General features: G+C 38.9%; 1 protein-coding gene across 4 annotated transcripts in view; it reads left to right on the top strand.

The window, feature by feature from the left end:
- The window catches only part of l1cama (L1 cell adhesion molecule, paralog a), a 194,280-nt gene that overhangs the window by 137,369 nt on the left and 35,192 nt on the right, over positions 1 to 21,719 (top strand). For all 4 annotated transcript variants that reach the window (XM_039775651.1, XM_039775650.1, XM_039775647.1 and 1 more), the window contains 14 exons: positions 101 to 271; positions 2,431 to 2,542; positions 2,615 to 2,799; positions 3,683 to 3,814; positions 6,567 to 6,710; positions 6,845 to 6,956; positions 7,402 to 7,574; positions 13,349 to 13,508; positions 13,879 to 14,003; positions 14,618 to 14,719; positions 20,288 to 20,482; positions 20,768 to 20,838; positions 20,995 to 21,220; positions 21,323 to 21,438. In XM_039775651.1, the coding sequence (XP_039631585.1) occupies positions 101 to 271; positions 2,431 to 2,542; positions 2,615 to 2,799; positions 3,683 to 3,814; positions 6,567 to 6,710; positions 6,845 to 6,956; positions 7,402 to 7,574; positions 13,349 to 13,508; positions 13,879 to 14,003; positions 14,618 to 14,719; positions 20,288 to 20,482; positions 20,768 to 20,838; positions 20,995 to 21,220; positions 21,323 to 21,438 (2,024 nt within the window). The remainder of the gene's footprint in view (positions 1 to 100; positions 272 to 2,430; positions 2,543 to 2,614; positions 2,800 to 3,682; positions 3,815 to 6,566; positions 6,711 to 6,844; positions 6,957 to 7,401; positions 7,575 to 13,348; positions 13,509 to 13,878; positions 14,004 to 14,617; positions 14,720 to 20,287; positions 20,483 to 20,767; positions 20,839 to 20,994; positions 21,221 to 21,322; positions 21,439 to 21,719) is intronic.

Raw genomic sequence — 21,719 nt, 5'->3', positions numbered from 1 at the left:
TCTGGAAGTATTCAACAGCATGTCTTATTTTGGCCTTACTTCTTAATGATATGTTTATTATCTTCCTTCTTGAAAGTGTTGTTGTACATTCTCTCCTCAGATCTGCGCCACATTAATGAAAATGAGCGTGTGACACAGAGCCGGGATGGAAACCTGTATTTTTCTAATGTAGTGGAATCAGACAGCCGTGATGACTACATCTGCCACGCTCAGTTTATTGGTGCTCGGACCATTGTGCAAAAGGAAGCTATCCAGCTGAAAGTTAATCCTAGTGAGTGTGTAATCTTTTGTGTAAATGTCTAAAACTTACTAGTTGTGATGGGCAGGAGAGTGAGAGACACTTGCAGTTTTCTGAAAATGTAAAGATACCTACCTCTAAGCGCATACTTCACCAACTTCACCTTATTTCCAATCAGTTTTCCTGGTGAGGCTCATGGTGGAAAAATTCCATGCTGGACAGACCAGGCCACCATATATTCTACAACATTTTCCATCTCCTCTAGGAAATTTACAAATACTCCAAAGTCCCTTCAGCATGATCTGGTTTTGCCTTGACATTGTAGAGGTATATTAATCAAAACACCCCCACAATAGATGATGATTATAGAACTTTATTAATCTCCCGGGGAAACTTGGCAATATCCACCGCTGTAAGCATTTCATACCAAATTCCATTCATCTCTGCATCCTTGCCACCACTTGGCTTTTTAATTACTGCAGCAACCTAAGACACACATGGACGATGCTTCTGGTACCACCTCCTCTGAATAAAGCATATCCACAAAGTTTAAGACTTTTTCAAAATGGTCCTTCATTCTTCTAATGGTATATTAAATTGAATTTACCTTTTCTGTACTCTTGCTGGGAATAGTCTGGGTGACATTTCACCTCATTTTCCAGCATTTTTGAATAGTTTGTCAGAATATGTGGAGTCTGTTCATAACACATTCTTCACGTCCTCTCCCATCTTGCATCATAAATGGGCCTACATTTCAGCCATTGCCACAGCTGTCTGTTGGTATCTCTCAGACAAATTCAAAAACTCTGTAGGTGCTAGTGTGGGCAGATAGGCATCCCAACCAGGAGGGAGGTTGATTCCTTATCTGGATGGGACACAATAAAGAAAGGATATAGGTGGACAGTCGTCCCAGCCGGGGTAGTTGCGGATACCTTGCCTGGCTGGGAACATAAAACAGAAGGACAGGGAAGGACTGTCTCTTGGGGCTATGAAGTCCCCCACTACATCAGATGGCAGCATCACTCGGGTAGAATTACCATTTGTATACCCACAGGGCCCCCTGGGAATTGTAGTCCTGATGAGCAGCCCTGTCGGTATACATGGGTGCAATCAGAGGGAGCTGTTGGAAAAGGACTTGCACATTTTAAGGAGGTTCAATAATCATGTAACACCGGAAATACTCCCGGGCCTAGCATAAAATAGGCTGCTCAACCTCATTCGGGTGAGCTGGAGTCACAAGTTGGAGGATAAGGCTTGCCTGGAGGAGAGGAGAGGACAGGAGATTTAATGTAGGAACTGTGCTTGTGAATACTTTTTTGAAGAAAGGACCTGAAAAAGGTATTTTTTGTATAATAAAATTGACTTTATTTTGAACCCTTGGCTGTGTACGTGCATGGTGCCTGGAATCTGGGTCTCAGTAGCTCCTGCTATCTGTCAGAACTCAAGAACTAAATTTTGCTTCTCTTCTGAACCCTTGTTAGGGGACATACTTACAGTAGGGTAGTAAAGTAGTGCAGTGTTTGGCACTGCTGCTTTAGATTTCCAGGAACTTGAGTTCAATTACAAGTCTAGCCACATTCTGTACAGAGGTTATACGCTGGCCTTGTAAGCTTGTGAGTTTTTGCCTGGAGCTTCCTCCCCTGTTCATGATTTGCAAGCTGACTAAATGGGCCCATAGTCTTCCCTGCAGTTGATTGTTGTTTAATCATTGCTTGATCCATGCCTTTCCTTAATGAACTGCCAAGTTGTCATTGTAGTCACTGGCACCCAACACCTCCACCAATTCATCTACAACAAGGCCTGATTCTGAAAACAGTGTCATTTCTCATCATGTGCTGGTTAGGTTTAACAGTTTATATAATGTTGAGCAGAGTAAACAACCCAGGAACATATGTACTCACATATTGCATTTAAATATCTTTCCTATCTTCAAGAATTTTGTTGCATCTTAATTTCTACTCGCACATAGGATTAAATGAGGCTCAACTAAGCCTGGCTGACATTGTCAGCAGTGTCATTTATCAAGAGGAAAGCTGTAGGAAGACTCTGAATATCTGTTAGCCATGCCCATCTCCCTGTTCTTTATTTTGGACCAGTCAACCTTCCCTTCCTTCTCCTGTATGTTTCGAAAGCTGACGTCCTTCATTTCCTGGTTATTAGTCACTAACTTCCTTTTTCTTTTAAATTTGCAGCAAACTCTGTGAGGAATCGCAAGCCTCACTTTCTGGTGCCAAAGGGAGAGAAGAGTTCTTACTTGGCATTGCGTGGGCAAACTCTGGAGCTGGAATGTATTGTAGAAGGGCTGTAAGTATGGAGACAATGGGAAAAGGATGATAGGTCATGCAACATTAATCTCACTGTGTGTGTATCCACTAGGCCAACTCCCACAATGCAGTGGGTTTGGAAAGATGGTGAAATGTCAAAAGAGCGAATGATTCAAGAGAAGTACAACAAACTGCTCAGCATCAAGAACATCACTGAAGCTGATGATGGAGAGTACCAGTGCATTGCTACGAACATTGAAGGCACCATTAAACATACCTACACCGTCACAGTGGAAGGTAGCTAATGCTTTTCTCTCACTCTTTTTATCTGTCATGGGAGTTTAGTTAGTTTAAACCCTAACCAAATAATTTTTTTTACTACTTTCTTAACATTTAGGATAGGAAAAGGGTTACAAAGCATTCATAACCAATGACAGATAATTAAACTTCCAAAGGAATTTTTGATACTAGAGACAATACAGCAAATACTAACATGTATGTGAAATCAAAAAATTAAAAAGAGAGCGATATAGATTGGGAAATGTTAAAATCCATGGTTCAAGAGGGTTGAGGTGGATTTATTCACTGGATTTTGTACAATCTGTTCTTGTCCCTTGACTAAGACGTGTATAGTATGTTAGTGTAGGCAAATTTGCTTCTGTAAATGGGACCAATAGGACTGAGTGTTATAACCCTGGACTGGGTGGATAAGAATCTTGGACCTCAACTTCATAATGAAGAAGTTAGGTTTAGGAAAAAAAAAATCAGAAATAAAGTTATCAGATGCTTATAATATGAGAACATGGGGGAGATGGGGCTTCTTGAACAGATAGACATTACAGAGAATCTAGAGGTCTTGGAGTGATTAATAAGTAAAGGCTGTCAAACCATTTTGTATATGAAGATATTCACAGATATCTTTTGTAATGTACAATTTCATGGTTTTAGATGAATAAAAGACACCTGAAAATTAATTACATCCCAGCAGCAAAATGGTTTAACATAAAATGGTTGATGCCAATAATAAATCAGTGTTTCAAAATGACTCATACATGCTACAATCGCTTCCTTTGGTCTTACAGAAACACTAAATATTGGTGGATGAATGCATAAAACAATACATGGTTATGTCCTAAGTTCTGGCCTAAACACTTACTAATATATAATCTTACATTCACAGCTGCCCCATACTGGATCAAGAAGCCTTTGAGTGGAATATATGGACCAGGCGAGAATGTAGGTCTTGATTGTGTGGCGGAGGGCACACCCAAACCGCAAATAATGTGGAAGATCAATGGTTACCCCATTAAAGGTGAGGTGAATGTGAAACTGTCTTGAAGAACTGGGTGGGGTTAGGGGGAGACGTGATATAATAATGCATTTCAAAAATGAACTCAAAGACCTTATCTTGCATTATACCTGCCTTTAATGACTTCGTGTGCACAATATCACTAATTATCATTATGCTATAATGTGACTCTACTCAGTTTTAATATATAAAACAGGTAAGTACTGTATACTATGGTATACTGCATACATTACATTAATAGTCTAGTATAAACCCTCTCAGACACCTCATGCTGAAAAGGTTACTCACTAGACATAACATGTTTGCAAATCACACATAAAAGCATGCACATGTCAGCACAGAAAAACAACAAAACTAATATGTGTCAGGAAAATGCTGATAAATACTTTGGAAGTTTAATGCAAATCACAGTTTAAATGTTTCAATAACAGAAGTACAATGAAGTGTAAATATTAAATAAGTGGGAAAAATACAGAAATGTGCATAATTTAAAAACAGCATTTTAGCCCAGTTAATGTTTGGTCCCTGCCTTCCACCAAATGCTGCCAAGATAAGACTCCCATGAAATTGTACATGAATTACCAGGTTGAAAAGGCTAATATAATCGATTGATTGATTAATTAACAGAAATGCATAAGTAGGTTGATTTTTTTGAGCAGTTTTTGAAACGGTGGGCAACTTTAAGTCTTCCATACAATGAAATGAGGGGAACTGCATGACCCGTGCTGAATCTGCATTTCTCTGCTCACCTCACTTACTTCACACTCCCTGTTGCTCCTGTGCTGTTTGAATTGTTAGGTACTCTTTTTCTGAAGCCGGTATGACTCTGTTTGCTTACACACTTACTTTTTTTCTCATCTGAGAGTAAAGACATGCTGTGCGAGAGTTTAATTTCTTTTGAGAGGTACTCCAAATTGTTACTTTTAGCCTTTTTTAATAATTTGTGTGTCTTAGATTGATGTCTGAAGTCAATACTGTAGATACTAAATTTGTAACTTAATTTTAGAGTCGGCGGCACGGTGGCGCAGTGAGTAGTGCTGCTGCCTTACAGTTAGGAGACCTGGGTTTGCTTCACAGGTCCTCCCTGCGTGGAGTTTGCATGTTCTCCCCGTGCCTGCGTGGGTTTCCTCCGGGTGCTCCAGTTTCCTCCCACAGTCCAAAGACATGCAAGTTAGGTGGATTGACGATTCTAAATTGGCCTTGGTGTGTGCGTGTGTTTGTGTGTGTCCTGCGGTGGGTTGGCACCCTGCCCGGGATTGGTTCCTGCCTTGTGCCCTGTGTTGGCTGGGATTGGCTCCAGCAGACCCCCGTGACCCTGTGTTCGGATTCAACGGGTTGGAAAATGGATGGATGGATTTTAGAGTCATGAATTTCAGCAAGTTGGAAATTAGCTCCCAGACTTTAATGCTGTCTTTGGGATGGCTTTGCAGCCTGCTTGTGCCATTAGGGATCGTCCCCTGCACCCAGGAGAGGTTCTTGCAGAATCCTCCATGTGACGGTGCTACTCATGTGAGTTACCTTTGCTGACAGATTCTTTAAACTCTTTGCCCTGTTGAATTTCAGTCTTAGGTACAGTGTTTAGTATGTACTGTGAATCTTGACAGGAGATTTCTTTCTGTGTGGTTTTGTTAAACAACACACTGCATGTGTTCAGCAGTAATTTAGTAATTTAGTACCATCTATTTCAATTTTTCAATTTCATGACATCAGGATCTAGTAGTGGTACTTCCTTTGCATGCTACTATTGTTTTTGTTACTCGATAGTCAACAGGTTATTTTTTTAAATTTTAATTATATTTATTAATTATGTTCCAACCATCTTACCTTTTTTAATAAGGATCAAAAAATCAATGCTTAGTAGTAGTGATTTCCTATATATGTTTAGTCAAGAGTTTATCAGATTGCTTATTAATTAATATTTCAAAGATTATGGCACTATAAAATCCTACACAGTAAAGTTAAGCCTCTGGAGTGAACCAACAAACCTCTACTTACCCTTTAAAAAACGATAAAAATCACTGAGCTATCACTCAGATTCTCCCCACCATGATAAAAGACTTCTAAACACCACTGTAGAATCCCCAGTAAATTAGGTATTGTTTAGATTCTTTTAAATTTATGTGAACTGAGATTTATTTACAAGCACTTTGGTAGTAAGTAGTACCAGCATATAGAGCCACTATGTCTAGTTGCTATTCAGGAAGTGGATGTAGAGTTGATGCACTCCTACCTGTATTTGGGGGTCCACATCGATGAGAGATTGGACTGGTAATGGGCTGAGCAGGCCCTTTTTCCTATGTTAATCTTTTACAAATCTGTGATGGCTAGTGTGATTTTTTTACACTGTGGTGTGCTAGGCTCGTAAAATTACTTCACCGAATCAACAGGCTAATTAAAAGGGCAGGCTCAGTTATGGGATGCACTCCGGACCCCCTCAGGTAGTAGTGGAAGGGGAGAATTAAAACAAAACTGAGTGCCATTATGAACAATGCTACATATCCTCTCTCTGAAAAACTAACATTTAGGAGTTTCAGCCAACGAATTATTCAGCAGAAGTCAGATGTTTTCTTTCTTTTTTTGTTATTCTGGTGTGTTTTCAGATGATAGTACTGTATGTCTATCTATCTTTGACTCCTTAGAGGTTTCCACCTCATGACAGAAGAGTCAGATTAAGTGTCTACTATTGCAAGTAAAGATATAATGTTCTACAGTATGGACTAACATAGTGTATGTATTACGTTCATTTTCCTTTTAGATATAGATCCTGACAAGAAGCGTACCGTGAAGGAAAAGTCACTGATTCTCTACAGTGTTGCTCCAGGAGACACAGCTGTGTACCAATGCGAAGCCACAAACAAGCATGGCAGTATCCTCTCTAATGCTTACGTTTACGTGATCAGTAAGTAGTTTACCCACCTGTTTATGTGAATGTTTCAGGAATGAGTCTAATCCTAATGAGTAAATTGAGAGCATATGAACTTATCTACGAATGCTAGCCATAACTAAGCTCTCATCTTGACCCTGTCTTTGCAGAGCTTCCTCCTCAGATTCTAACTCCTGATGGGAAAACATATGTTGTGGCTGAGGAGATGACTGTCGATCTACACTGTGAAGCATTTGGATCACCAAGGCCTACTATCAGTTGGTAAGAGTTGATCTAATCCCTTAAAAAATAAATATATGACAAAAACTCTAATTTAAGGGGCAAGTTTTATTTCTAGTTATCTGCTTGGCCTATATCTTCAGTTTCTTCTATTTTGAGCTTTTTGTATAGGATTCAAGATGATTGAAGATTACATGCACAGAGCCCACTCCTAGCCCCCCAAATATTATATAGAGTATGAGACTATTTATTTATCTTGACTTATCTTGAATTAACTCAATACATACTTAGAATAGTCTTTGTTATGAATGTTTGACTGCTCTTAATTTAAGCAGTACAAAATGTTCTGTCTGCCTGTGTTTCTGTCTTTCTATCTGTCTAAAATAAATCTGTCCCTAATACCCATGGTCTAAGATTCATTTTGAGTATTAAATAAGCAAGTCAGCTTTACAAATTAAAACATGCACTTTGTCGTTTTATTTTGCAGGAGACTGGAAGGAAATGGTGAAGGCCATATTATGGCGAGCTCCCACTACAAAATTTTTCCAAATGGCACCTTGCAAATTTCCAATGCCTCCAAAGAGGACAGCGGCCTTTACAAGTGCTCAGCAAATAACACTGAAGATGAATCCTCCATCTCTGCAACAGTGATTGTCCGAAGTAAGACCAAATGGAAGAGCTGTTTTCATAATGTGTATAACCTTACTCGTTACCTCTTATTTGCATGCATCAATTCTTTGAATGTTACACCTTGTGGAAACCACCATCATGCATACATCAGTGCTTCTTAAACTAATAGTCATGACCGGAATTTGCTCACTGACAAGTTTTTAATGAGTCACCACATGACTTTGTAATAAAATTAGCCAAGTTCATCCAAGCACAAATTCTGTGGCAAGTGATATTCCCTGCTCTATTTAGTATACATTTTATTGTGTGCGTGTAATCTGAGAAATAGCTTTTATGTAACACCATTGACGCATCACAGAGAGCTTTCACGTCTCTAGTACATAAATATATTTAATATAAGCAAAGACATAAAAAAGAAAAGGGGAGACGAGAAAATGACAGACAAGCTTGCGAAGTGAAGGAGCTGCTTTGTAAGTTTGAAATGTTGAAATGAAAAGAACTGCTGAGGTACAAGGATTTGAATGTTTTTGGGGTGTTATACAGTAAGTCAGCAGGGTGAGTGCGTGTGTATATACAGTATGTATGTATATTGACAGTTTTTGGGGTGTTATGTGTCATCAGGGTGAGTGTGTGTGTGTGTGTGTATATGTATGTATGTGTATGTATATACAGTGTATATATATATATATATATATATATATATATATATATATATATATATATATATATATATATATATAAAATATATTGTCACGCTTGGGTCACAGATTTGCACAGAAACACAGGGGGTTGTAGAGACAGGAACTTTATTCAAACACTGCAAACAAACATATGCCTTTTTTTTTTTTTAAAGATTTAAACTGACTCCTTGACAAGATGGAGATGACAGTTCCGTCTCACAATTTAAAAGAATGCAAACATATCTTCCTCCTCAAAGGAGTGTGTGTCAGGAGCAGGGAAGGTCTGAGAGAGAAAAGCAAACAATCAAATCAAAATCTGACAGGTGTTGTTTGGGCTTTTAAGTCTGCAAAGTACTGCGCAGACCGCGCGATAGATCACCCGCAAGTAAGCTCAGCATACAAGGAAGCAATGTGAAGGAAGTTTTTTTCAGCATCTTTTTTTTAACCTGTAGGGGTGCGATCAGCCCCCCAGCTCACATCCCCTCCCTCAGCTTTATTCACATTTTCGTGAATCAAGCAACATTCCAAACCAGGCTCAAACAAGCATGACAGGACATCAGCATTAATTTGTTCATAGCCGGGTCGATGCCTCACTGTAAAACTGTAACGTTGCAAACCCAAAAATCATCTCATGAGACGAGAGTTTGTTTCCTTCTGACGGTATAACCACTGAAGTGGAGCGTGATCTGTAATGTGAAGTTTCGACCCCATAAATAATAACGAAGCGCTTCCACAGCCCATTTTATTGCTAAGCATTCTTTTTCAATGGTCGAATAATTACGCTCCCTAGGAAGCAATTTCATACTCAAAAATGTGATAGGGTGCTCTTCCCCATCAAAAATTCCAGGACAGGACGGTGCTTACTCCAAATGCACTTGCATCTGTCTGTAGAAGAAAATCTTTGGAGAAGTCGGGATTCCACAGAACTGGATAAGAAGATAAAGCAGTTTTCAAATCACAAAAGGCATTTTCACAAATGTCTGTCCATACAACAGGGCGATTTTTCCTGCCTCTAGTAAGATCTGAAAGAAGAGCAGGGAAGGTCTCAGAGAGAGAGAGAGAGAGAAAAGCAAACAATCAAATCAAAATCTGACGGGTGCTTTTTGGACATTTAAGTCTGCAAAGTACTGCAATGTGAAAGTAGTCTTTCAACGTCTTTTTTTAATCTGTAGGGGTGCAATCAGCCCCCCATCTCACTATATATATAAAAATCAGGGGCGGCACGGTGGCGCAGTGGCGCAGTGGTAGCGCTGCTGCCTCGCAGTTAGGAGACCCGGGTTCGCTTCCCGGGTCCTCCCTGCGTGGAGTTTGCATGTTCTCCCGTGTCTGCTTGGGTTTCCTCCGGGCGCTCTGGTTTCCTCCCACAATCCAAAGACATGCAGGTTAGGTGGATTGGCGATTCTAAATTGGCCCTAGTGTGTGCTTGGTGTGTGGGTGTGTTTGTGTGTGTCCTGCGGTGGGTTGGCACCCTGCCCAGGATTGGTTCCTGCCCTGTCCCCTGTGTTGGCTGGGATTGGCTCCGGCAGACCCCCGTGACCCTGTATTTGGATTCAGCGGGTTAGAAAATGGATGGATGGATATATAAATCAATGTATGTATGTTCCAGCATTACTTCCGAACGACTGGAAGGATTTTCATGAAACATGCTAAACCTGTTTCTCATTGGTTGAGTAAAACTACTTTAGGGTGAAATCAACCCTAATCCACCCCCTTCTCGTGGTGTTCTATGCATTTTATCATCCAGTTGACACTCGGAACGACCACCAGATGGCGAACTGGAGGTGATTCAAAATAATTTGATACTTTAAAAACATCCGAGATTTATTGATGTTTTACAGTTGCAGAAGACATATGTAAGGATAGTGTGTGGAGTGTTACTTACTACTCAGTATGCATATTGATTATCTGGATCAAAGTTTGAAAGTCTAATCAATGAAAACCTTCATTCCGCTTCAGTGCCTTGTGACTTAATAAATGCCACAGGCAATAGCAGAATGGAGAATACATTTGCTGAATGCAACAACCTTAATCCACTCTGAAAGCTGAAGAAGAAATCCAGAGCTGTTGTGTTCAGTACGATGGGTCTGGCTCCCAGACACAATATCTACATATGCTTGTAGCTCTTAAAAACTGGCCAGTGCTAGTCACAGTTTTTGATTTTTGATTAGTCACACATTTGACGTGCAAGTGGGTTTCAGCCTCAGTGCCAATACATAGAGGTAAGCAAACTCAAGTGCTACCCAAGAGAAAAAGCTAGGTTAAAACAATCAAATTACATGGCAAAACAACAAGGCAAAGCTGTGTAATTATGATGTAGGAAATACACCACATGATGAAAGTCTCCGGAAGTGTGGTCATGTTCCACATTTCCTATCTGATACATGAGAACGGTCTTTTCCATACCAAATGTGCTGCTAGTTATGGTGTGTAGGTGGCATGAGTTGCAGTTTTCTAAGAATTTTATGTTCCTAGTTTAGTTATTTTTAAATCATTCCATATATGCTATATATATACAGTATATACAGTATATTCCATGTATGCCTGCCTCTGTGTTTTTGCTAGTTGATTCTGGGGTTCGTTAGGGGTGTGTTCTTGCTTCTACTCTGTTCAATGCTTGTATAGTCTGGGTGTTGGGCAAGGTTGTGGGGCATCTGTTGGTGAAGAAAGATTCATAGATCTTGTCTTTGCTGACGATGCTGTGATCTTTGCGGAGTCAATGGAGGCTCTGGTCGGGGTGCTCGAGAGACTGAGCAAGGAGTCTGAGTGTCTGGGCTTGCGAGTGTCCTGGATAAAAAACAAGATCAAGGGCTTTAATGACCACTTAGGCACAGATATCAGTAGTATGTCTGTTTGCAGAGGGAATGTCAACCTTGTCGAGAGGTTTACTTACCTTGGTAGTGACATTGATGTCTCTGGTGACTCTTTCTATGAAGTCAGTAGACGGATTGGGAGAGCATGAGGTCACTGAAAAGGGGTGTGTGGCATTCCCGATATCTATGCAAAAGGATGAAGGTCCAAGTCTTTGGAGTCCTGGTGCTTCCTGTCTTGCTATATGGATGCGAGACATGGATGCTATCCAGTGACCTGAGGTGAAGACTGGACTCCTTTGGTACTATGTCTCTCAGGAAAATCCTTGGGTACTGTTGGTTTGACTTTGTGTCGAATGAGAGGTTGCTCAAGTAGTCCTGAATGAGGCACATTACCTGTATTTTGAGGGAGCATCAGTTACGGCACTATGGCCAATTGGCGCGTTTCCCCGAGAGTGATCCACCTCATAAGATCCTCACTGTTGGGGCCCTGAGTGGCTGGACCAGGCCAAGGGGTCGCCCACGTAACACCTGGCTGCCGCAAATAGAGGATCATTTCCGAAGGCTAAGACTGGACCATGTGTCTGCCTGGGGGGTTGCCACCCGGGATGCCAAGTTGTTTTGTCATGTAGTGGGTGCAGCAACGCACTGTACCAGTGCATGCTCCCCAACTTCACTTGACTTGACATACAGGTGCTGGTCATAAAATTAGAATAGTATGACACAGTTGATTTATTTCAGTAATTCCATTCAAAAAGTGAAGCTTGTATATTAGATTCATTCATTACACACAGACTGATGTATTTCAAATGTTTATTTCTTTTAATTTTGATAATTATAACTGACAACTAATGAAAGTCCCAAATTCAGTATCTCGGAAAATTAGAATATCAATTAAGACCAATGCAAAAAAAGGATTTTTAGAAATGTTGGCCAACTGAAAGGTATGAACATGAAAAGTATGAGCATGTACAGCACTCAATATTTAGTTGGGGCTCCTTTGCCCTGGATTACTGCAGCAATGTGGCGTGGCATGGAGTCGATCAGTCTGTGGCACTGCTCAGGTGTTATGAGAGCCCATGTTGCTCTGATAGTGGCCTTCAGCTCTTATGAATTGTTGGGTCTGGCGTATTGCATCTTCCTCTTCACAATACCCCATAGATTTTCTATGGGGTTAAGGTCAGGCAAGTTTTCTGGCCAATCAAGAACAGGGATACCATGGTCCTTAAACCAGGTACTGGTAGCTTTGGCACTGTGTGCAGGTGCCAGGTCCTGTTGGAAAATGAAATCTGCATCCCCATAAAGTTTGTCAGCAGCAGGAAGCGTTGCGTTGACCTTGGACCTCAGAAAACACAATGGACCAACACCAGCAGATGACCCGAAACCATCACTAACTGTGGAAACTTTACACTGGACCTCAAGCAACGTGGATTCTGTGCCTATCCTCTCTTCCTCCAGACTTTGGGACCTTGATTTCCAAAGGAAATGCAAAATGTACTTTCATCAGAGAACATAACTTTGGACCACTCAGCAGTAGTCTAGTCCTTTTTGTCTTTAGTCCAGGCGAGACACTTCTGACGCTGTCTCTTGTTCAAGAGTGGCTTGACACAAGGAATGCGACAGCTGAAACTCATGTCTTTTGTGTCTTGCCCTCCTTGTACAAGGTGTCAATGGTCGTCTTTTGGACAACTGTCAAGTCAGCAGTCTTCCCCATGCTTGTGTAGCCTACAGAACTAGACTGAGAGACCATTTAAAGGCTTTTGCAGGTGTTTGGAGTTAATTAGCTGATTAGAGTGTGGCACCAGGTGTCTTCAATATTGAACCTTTTCACAATATTCTAATTTTCCGAGATACTGAATTTGAGACTTTCATTAGTTGTCAGTTATAATCATCAAAATTAAAAGAAATAAACATTTGAAAAACATCAGGCTGTGTGTAATGAATTAATTTAATATACAAGTTTCACTTTTTGAATGGAGTTACTGAAATAAATCAACTTTATCATGATATTCTAATTTTATGACCAGCACCTGTATATGCACTCATCTTAGGTAATAAAGTTATGCCAGAACTTTACTAAATATTAGCAGTACCTTCAGCCAGCACCCTGAAATATCTTAGATACACATCAACTATTTTTATAATTTTTTATACCAATACGTCACCTTCCATTTACTGAATAATGAAATGCAGTGTGTGGAAAGATTGGAATGCAGGCATATAAAAATGTGGAGCTCTTTCAATTGAAATTGGTGTTATGTACAGAATTTAGCAAAGATGACCTGATTATCCAGAGTCTTCTTTTTATTCTTATCAGGCAAAACCATTATTATTGAGCGACCGCAGGATCTGAAGGTGAAGGTAGGAGGAACAGTCCAGTTCAACTGTATAGCAAAGTTTGATCCAGAATTTGATTCACAACAGATCATCTGGAAATGGAATGGCCAGAAGATTATGGAGTCACCATTTGATGACAAGTGAGTGTGGCTTAAACACATATTGTTTAGTCAAGTTATAATTTTACTGTATAAGAGAATGGTTGTGTGTCTGTGCATATGTGGCTTCTGTGAAGGTTTGGAAAGAATAATTTTCCAAAGTGCTCACTCATCAAGAACAGTGTAGGCACAGAACATGGTTCCCAAGCTGCAAAAATATGTTTGTTTAAAATTCTTTGCAAAACTTACTTTTAACTTTCAAACCAGAGATTTTGTCTAACTAGCATGTCAGAAGTGTGCAATCTATTGCATAATCTTTAATAGCATATGATGAAGTATTTGTTGATAAGATGGTGACCACCTTCCACTGCCTAATTGTTTTCTGACCCTGTAATTTACTGTTTTTTTCTAGGTATGAAATTGATGATAATTTACTTATAGTGAACAATGTTGAAACGAAAGATCAAGGGATATACACCTGCATGGCAGTCACAGGCCTGGATTATGATGAAGCAAAAGGCAGTCTCGTTGTTATGGGTTAGTTCATCTGATTAATAATTTTGTGCAGATGATTGCAATGAGAAGCCTATAATTATTTCTATGTTTGGACATCTGTAGGCTCTTTGTAGTCTTTCATTATTGAATATGGTTTATAAGTCATCTTATACTGTACTTAATATTTTCTTGATATTTTGAATTCTACTATATATTTGTACACTTTATAAAATGTCTTGTTTTATGCACAAAATGACAAATTATCAAGTAAAGTTTTATCAATTGAGTCAAATGAAGCATGGTGGCACAGTTAATATTTTTGCCACACTGCTCTAGAATCCTGGATTCAAATCTTGGACTGGTCCCTGGCTTTATGGAGTGTGCACCTTCCCCTCTTGTCTCCGTTTTTTTTTTCTGCACATAACAAAGATGCTAAGTTAAATGGTAGCCCTAAATTATCTCTGAATAAATGGAGCCTGACTGAGTGGGCCTCTTGATCGTCTGGCACCCTGTTCAGAATGACTTCCTGCCCTTCATATTAGGCAGCTAAGATTGGTTCCATGCTCCTGTGACCCTGTATTGGACAATGAATAAATGATATTTGATATGATATATGTTATGATGTATGTTTTCTTTTTCTCATTTTACTTGAGTAGATCGCCCAGAACCTCCTACCAAGCTTGAGTTGTCAGATGAACAAGCTCGGAGTGTAACACTTAGTTGGAGCCCTAGTAAAGACAACAATAGTCCAATAAAAGGTAAGATCCATGGCATTTCAAAAGCTGGAAGTGGACAGGGAGTGTTGAACACTTGCAGTGGACAGTGGGATTTGTTACAGGACACCATATTACACAGAAACTATCCATCAAGAATTACCATTGAGACTAGGTGGCATGATATGCTGAGTAATTTAAAGAAATTCCAGTATTGTATGGTTTTAGATAAACAATTACACACGAACAAATATCACACATATACTGTATGACACGAGCTGCATCCAAAAGGCAAACAACTTTATTAAAGACCTCAGTCATCCTGTGCAGTTACTTTTTTCATCTCTTTATTTTAACAAACAATTCAGTAGCATTAGCACTTGAATCACCAGTTGCAGGAATACAATACAATACCACTTATTTTGGTATAGCATTCTTCACTGAGTACAAGTGCAGAATGCTGTGAACAATTCTCTGTTAAAATACAAGTACAGATTATACCATTTACTAAATACAGAACTGGTCCACATATAAATGCAGATCTATTAAAATACACAAAGAACAAGGTAGAAGCTCATTAAACATAAATGGAAATGAACAATATCTGTCCATTAATTAGTTGATGAACTATGGCCAGTTGACAGTGGAGGAAATTAAAATTGTAAAAGAGAAATTCAAAACAAAGTCATAGTACTGGAGATCTTGGACAACTGGCTGCCTCCCCAGTCTTGAGTTTCCTATAGTGGAGTCAGTGCTGGTTGTTCAATTTGACGAGAGAATTTTTCTATCCAATGATTCTAATACTCCTTTATCTGAGATGTCTTTTCCATACCCAGGAGAACTGCTTGGCAGTAGAGCAGTGGCACCAAGTGCCAAACACAGATACCGAGAAGATAATCAGAATAGAGGAATTTTTATTAATGGTTTATAATATTGTGATACTTTATTTCTGTACAATAGTTTTTATCCAAAGGTCATAAGGCTACTCATCTTCCACTAAAACTGACAACTGTCTGAATGTTTTTTGTATATGTCATCTGATGTTGCATTTAATTTATTGGAGTTGTATTTATTGGTCATTATTGGACAACTGTCATTAGTCAGTGAGCAATATGCAGGTAACAATTTCTACGTACTAGGTATTCTTGAAAATTAATTTGAACTTGACCTCTGATAATTACTTGGGAAAGGGCAATTATCAAATCTAACTCAGTGATATTGAGTAATAAATAAATAATGTCCTGATGTATTAAATCACTGTTTTCCTAAGGTCTCTCTACACCCAAAATAATCAGTGGCCTGTGGACTGGTGAATGTTTCTCAAGCGCCAAGTCATTGTCTAAAACATTATTTTCAGTCATATTAAAATTAAGTGAATTATTATAAATACACATATGTATGCCGTCAGGTACAATTCATAACAACATTAAATAAGTCATTGCTCATTTAAATCTTCGATTTCAGTGTTTGCCCCTTATGATTATAACAAAATAATTAAATAAATAAATGCTGTATGTTTGTCTATAAAGTGAGAGCTTAGAAGCTCCTTTTCCAAAGCTAGGGGCACAAATGACTTAAAAGTGGCACTTAGAGCAAGGAGTTAAAGTATCCTCTAACTCCTGCATGCGTTCATCTGCTGTTCTTCCTTGCATTCTATTCCATCTAATCATAAGGCACAAACCACAGTTGCACCACATCTTTGTTGCTTATCTGTCACCTGACTATGAATATTCTTTGCCAAGACATGGACAGACTTGTCAACTGACACACCTGCTCTCATAGTGTGGTGAGTTCTCTTGAACTCTCTTGTTATTTCCATGCTTTTTGTGATTACTGGATTTTTGCCCTGTGTGCTCCATTTTATGACCATTCTTTGTATGTTTGCTATTGGGATTGTCTATTTTGAAGGCATTACCTTGGGTGACATTGCGCTCCTCTGAGTTTATTTTTGTTCAACAGACCTTTGTTAAAATAAATCTTCAATTTATTAAGATTCTTCATTGTCCCTTTTGTGTGACTAGGTGGTGTTCAGAGTTTCCAGATCTAGTGGGCATTTTGAGCAGTTATTGGGACTCTTCCATCGATCCATCCATCATCCAATCAGCTATATCCTAACTACAGGGTCATGGGGGTCTGCTGGAGCTAATCCCAGCCAACACAGGGCGTAAGACAGTAAAAAAAAAACCCAGGCAGGGCGCCAGCCCACCACAGATTGGGACTCTTCAGTTCATAATAAATTTTTCATGCTTCTGAAGATAGTGGCACCTTGCATTGCACTCTTTTATGTTAGTGACTGTTTCATTGCAGGTTGGCATTTCAGAAATAGTGTTTTATAAAGAAGCACTTCAGTAAATGAGACATTTTTGCTAGCTACCGTATTTTTTGCTGATAGCTAACTTTAATGTGAATTTTGAAAGGTACTTCTTGGCTCTAATATTTAGTCATTTTTAGTGTTTTTTACAAGTGAAGATTGTATTCCTAATTTTTTTTTAATGTTTTAAAGTGAAATTAGAAAGTTGTTTCTTTGATTGATGTATTTGCTTTAAATTTGGTTCATTCACCATGGTCATCATGCTGATGATGCCACAGGAGGTGATGATGCAGTATATGACAGAGGACCCAAACATTTCCGGAATTGTTAAAGATAAACATTTTTATACATCTTACACCAGTTCCATATTAGTCAATGTCAAAAATAACAACCTTGAGATGCACTTGTCCTAGCCCTTCCTCCATTCCTGGAAACGTTTTCTTTATTCATCTTTTGTTACCATATCTAGAGTCTTCTTTTTCTTTTTGATTTCTTCTACGGTAGTAAATCATCTTTCCTTCAGTCTCAATTTTAATTTTGGGAACAAAAAAAGTCACAGGGAGAATGAAGTCTGGCAAGTTTTGGTTTGTGATCAAAAACTCTTAGACTGACAACACGGTGTGCACAGGCAAGCTGTTATTATGCAGCAGTGTATACGTATGTGTTACCATGGTGCAAAATGCTATTGGCTTTTTTTCCCAATGCTTTATCACAGATCAGCAGTTCATTGTAATGTTGTTGATTAACTGTTCAATTTGTAACAACACGATCATCATTGATTTGCTGTTCAATAGAACTTGACTTGTTTTTTTCAGCCTGAAGTTACATACACAATTGTAGAATAAATGTCTGAAATATATACACAATCATCTCAGCACAATGCCACAAAGCAAACTTATTGGCAATACAGTATATGGAAGTGTGATACGGTTTGCATATTTGATCTTCTTAGCTGTAGTTACTTTTGAACCATTACAGTAGGATTTGTGTTCTGGTTATGATCTATTTCTGTATTTGACTTTCAGTTTTGTTTTGCATTTTCGGTTTCTGATTACATTTTCGGATATGTTTGACTTTCTTAGTATTCTGACCTTTGCTTGTCCTGACTGTTGTGTAATGGAGTCACAAACATGGCGAAAGTGGTGTGAGGCCTCCAGAAGTCCCTCAGAGCAGGCCAGGACCTTAACTGACATGCCCAGAAGTAGCCTCACCAAAGGCAGATAGTTTTGGCCTGCATTGACCTGAAATTGGGAAGCTGATTTTAAAAGTTCAAAATGCAAAAAAATGCCTTACGAGAAAAAGGAACAATAAAACCTCTGGCTCAATGAGACAAGTCCCACAAATAATTTTAATAATCAAAAATCTATTTAAATAAAGATTAAAAAGTGCAAAAAGTAGCCAAGGCAAAATAAGAACAAATGGAATTTGTCTAAAAAGGCAATCCAAGGTGAACAAGTCCTAGTGTGTAATCCGAAAACCATAATCCTAAAAACAAAAGCAAAAATGTCAAGAAAACTAAAAATATTTAAAGAAAGTAGTGCTTACAAAAACTTCCACAAAGCACTTAATTTATCCACTGCTGGGACCTCAATATAAAAGTAAAGGGAGGACCCAGCCGCGGTGATGGCAGAGTGGCCCCACATCCTGGGGTTCTAATCACAAAACACAAGGAATGGCGGAACATTTAAAGAAATAGTATACAGATAACAAAGGAAATGCAAATCTTTGAGAAATTACATCAAGACATGGAAAACAATCATTCAAAAATAATAATAAAACACAAAATACACCTGAGCTAGGGAATAAACCCTGGCTGAAGCAGAACACTGACCACAGCATTTTACTTCTTAACTCTTTGAGGGCTGAATATTTTTTTCCAAAAAACACAGTTTTCTAAAAATCACACAAAGCAATGGTTTCACACAGAAATCAACATAAAATGTGTGTTGTTGTACGCTGTGGCCGCCGGTTCACCAGAAATGCAGAGGGGATGGCCAAAGCGGTTGGGGTCGCAGTGCATCACATTCTGGTTTGTACCTCTTGTCATTATAAGTGGGGGTCCTCCCAGGAAAACTTTATTGTAGGCGCGTGACCTACATGAACCTGTTCAGCTCTACGATCAACTAGGGACTGATCAGCTGATGCTGGTACCTCACATTCATTTTCAATCGTTTGTATCAAAATTGGAATCCAACAAGTTAGAGTCCAATTCAGCAATAACATGCAAAATAGAGTATTTTGCTTTACTCATTCACCTTGATCTCTCGCCAGATGTCAGTGCCATTTGTTTCCTTCTCGCTACTCACATGAGTGCAGGGAATTTTGGTCAAACCAATGAAGCTAACTTTCCTTCTAGCAAAGAGAGTCCAGCTAAACCATGACAGAGGGTTTTGTCGCTGTTTACAGTTGATTACCTCCGTCAACCCCTCCTTTTGACAAAAGTCGAAATTCGCCCTGAAAGAGTTAAACATCTCCTGGTTTTGTAGTAATCAAAATAATCCTTGGAAATTTTTGCAAATCCACAACACTGGCTAGTCAGTAAGCATTATGTGACTGGGTAAAAGCACTGCAGATCTTTGCGACAAATAAATATGAGTCTAAGTGATCGTGAGTGATAATAATACCAGGTCATGCTCAGTGCAACACACTGTATGCTTGATGATTCCTTGTAAATCCGACAGCTTCGTGCTAACTTAACCTGTGCATTATGTAAATGAGTGTGTCTGTTATACTGTGTTTGAGGGATGAGTTACTGCAGAGCCTGGCTCAAAAAGGATTCCCTGTTTGTGAATTTGGGCTTGTGTCAAATCTATTTGATAATCTCTTGTCTACAGTATATTCTTTGTGATCCATTCACTTTTTATTTACTGTATTACTAAGACAGTGTTATTTAGATGCCAACAATGTGGTAAAATGGTAGAAGAACTGAGTTTGACATTAGAACTGTTGGAAATTCTAAAATTATTTCAGATTCAGCCTGTGTAACCCAGGGCAAGGGTTAGATTATGAGAATGCTTATGTTGTGTTGCACTGATCATGTTAAATGTTTGAGATGATGTTTGTCCTGTAGTATAATGTGTAAACTTAAAATTCATTAACAGGCATTCTGTACTTTTGAGCAGATTCCTTTTCTTATTAGTTTGTATTCTAAATTATATTGTCTTCCTATATCATCCCAATGCAGTGCATTCATTCATTAAATAAACAAATCTGGATGGTGAATGTCAAAATGTCAATGCATAAAGCCATGCCACGTTAGGTTCTACTTATATATCTTGTAATGCTTTTAAATTCTCTTTCAGAATACCTAATTGAATTTCAGGATCCATTTGCTCCTTCAGTATACCATGAGTTGAAGAAGGTAGATGGTAAGACGACAGTTGCCAAATTAGACCTCGCAGGATTTGTGGAGTACTATTTCCGTGTGATTGCTGTGAACGAAGTAGGCTCCAGCATCCCCAGCTCTTTAACAGATCCCTACAAAACTGACAAAGCAGGTACCTTTTTATTTTCCTTTTTGACAAAAACGCACAGTGACACTTAATAGAAAATATCTGCTTATCAAAAGATAATATCTGCTACTCTTATAAGGATTGTGATATCAGTGGAAGAATAAACGGATGTGTATCTCATCTGTGTCAGCTGAAGTTACAGTGTAGCTGAAGATGTCTCTGCTGTGTAATAAAAAAGTCTTATGTAGACTTTTCTATTAAAACGGAGGTGGCAGCACAAGTCATCCATTTTGCTAAAACTGCCATACTGATTCTAATGTATAATTACAGCTCCAGACAGGAACCCTAACGGAGTTAAGGGTGAAGGGAAAGAACCTTACAACATGGTCATTCAATGGAAGGTGAGCTACAAAACAGCGTTTCAAAGATCAAATGGCTGATGGAAGAATTTATGGCTATTGACAACTGAAAGCTTAAACAGAAGAAGCTGATGTCTGTTTTCTGGATGACTTGTTTCCATGTTTCTTTCCCTTATTCATCTGTTTTCTTATCATTAGCCTATTAAAAACCTTGAGTGGAACGCCCCTGATTTCCGCTACAAGGTCAGCTGGCGTCAGCGTAAAGATATGGACCATGACTGGCACCACATTTACACAGGAGAGTCACACTACACAGTCACAAATACAAGCGTGTTCACAGCCTATGAAATACGAGTTCAATCTGTGAACGAGATGGGAGAAGGGCCAGAACCCAGAACGTATATTGGCTATTCTGGCGAGGATGGTGAGTGACATCTAACGATCATTTTCTGGCTGTCTTGTGTATTTTTTTTTCCTCTAGCTAAATGTTGCAGTGGTATTAATGGAAGATTGTCATTTCTTCCAGATCCTGAAAAGGCCCCAGAAAATATTGGTATAATTTTATTAAATGGCTCTGAAGTGAAGGTCACATGGATGCCTGTCCCACCTGAAAGTATCAGAGGCCACTTGCTGGGCTACAAGGTATAATTCCTGTCTGTTACTTCTCAAACTGTGGGACACAACAATTTCTACTCCTTCATAAAAACGTATATAACCCTACATCAGCTTTTGGGGCAAGACTGTAATGGATTAAAAGCCTCTTTTCATATTTCTCAAACACTGATAGAGAGATTCTTTAATATTATGAAATAAAAAATTAGAATCGATTTAAAGGAAAAGGTTGTGTGGCCACCATGACCTATGTAAAAGAGAAAAAAAAAACTCTAAAAAATACAGCAGAAATAAATGCATTTCAAAGGAAA

Source organism: Polypterus senegalus, chromosome 13, assembly GCF_016835505.1.
Source record: "Polypterus senegalus isolate Bchr_013 chromosome 13, ASM1683550v1, whole genome shotgun sequence".
NCBI lineage: Eukaryota > Metazoa > Chordata > Cladistia > Polypteriformes > Polypteridae > Polypterus > Polypterus senegalus.
The sequence above is the reverse complement of the archived record's forward strand: the minus strand, read 5'-3'. Positions and strand labels throughout refer to the sequence as shown.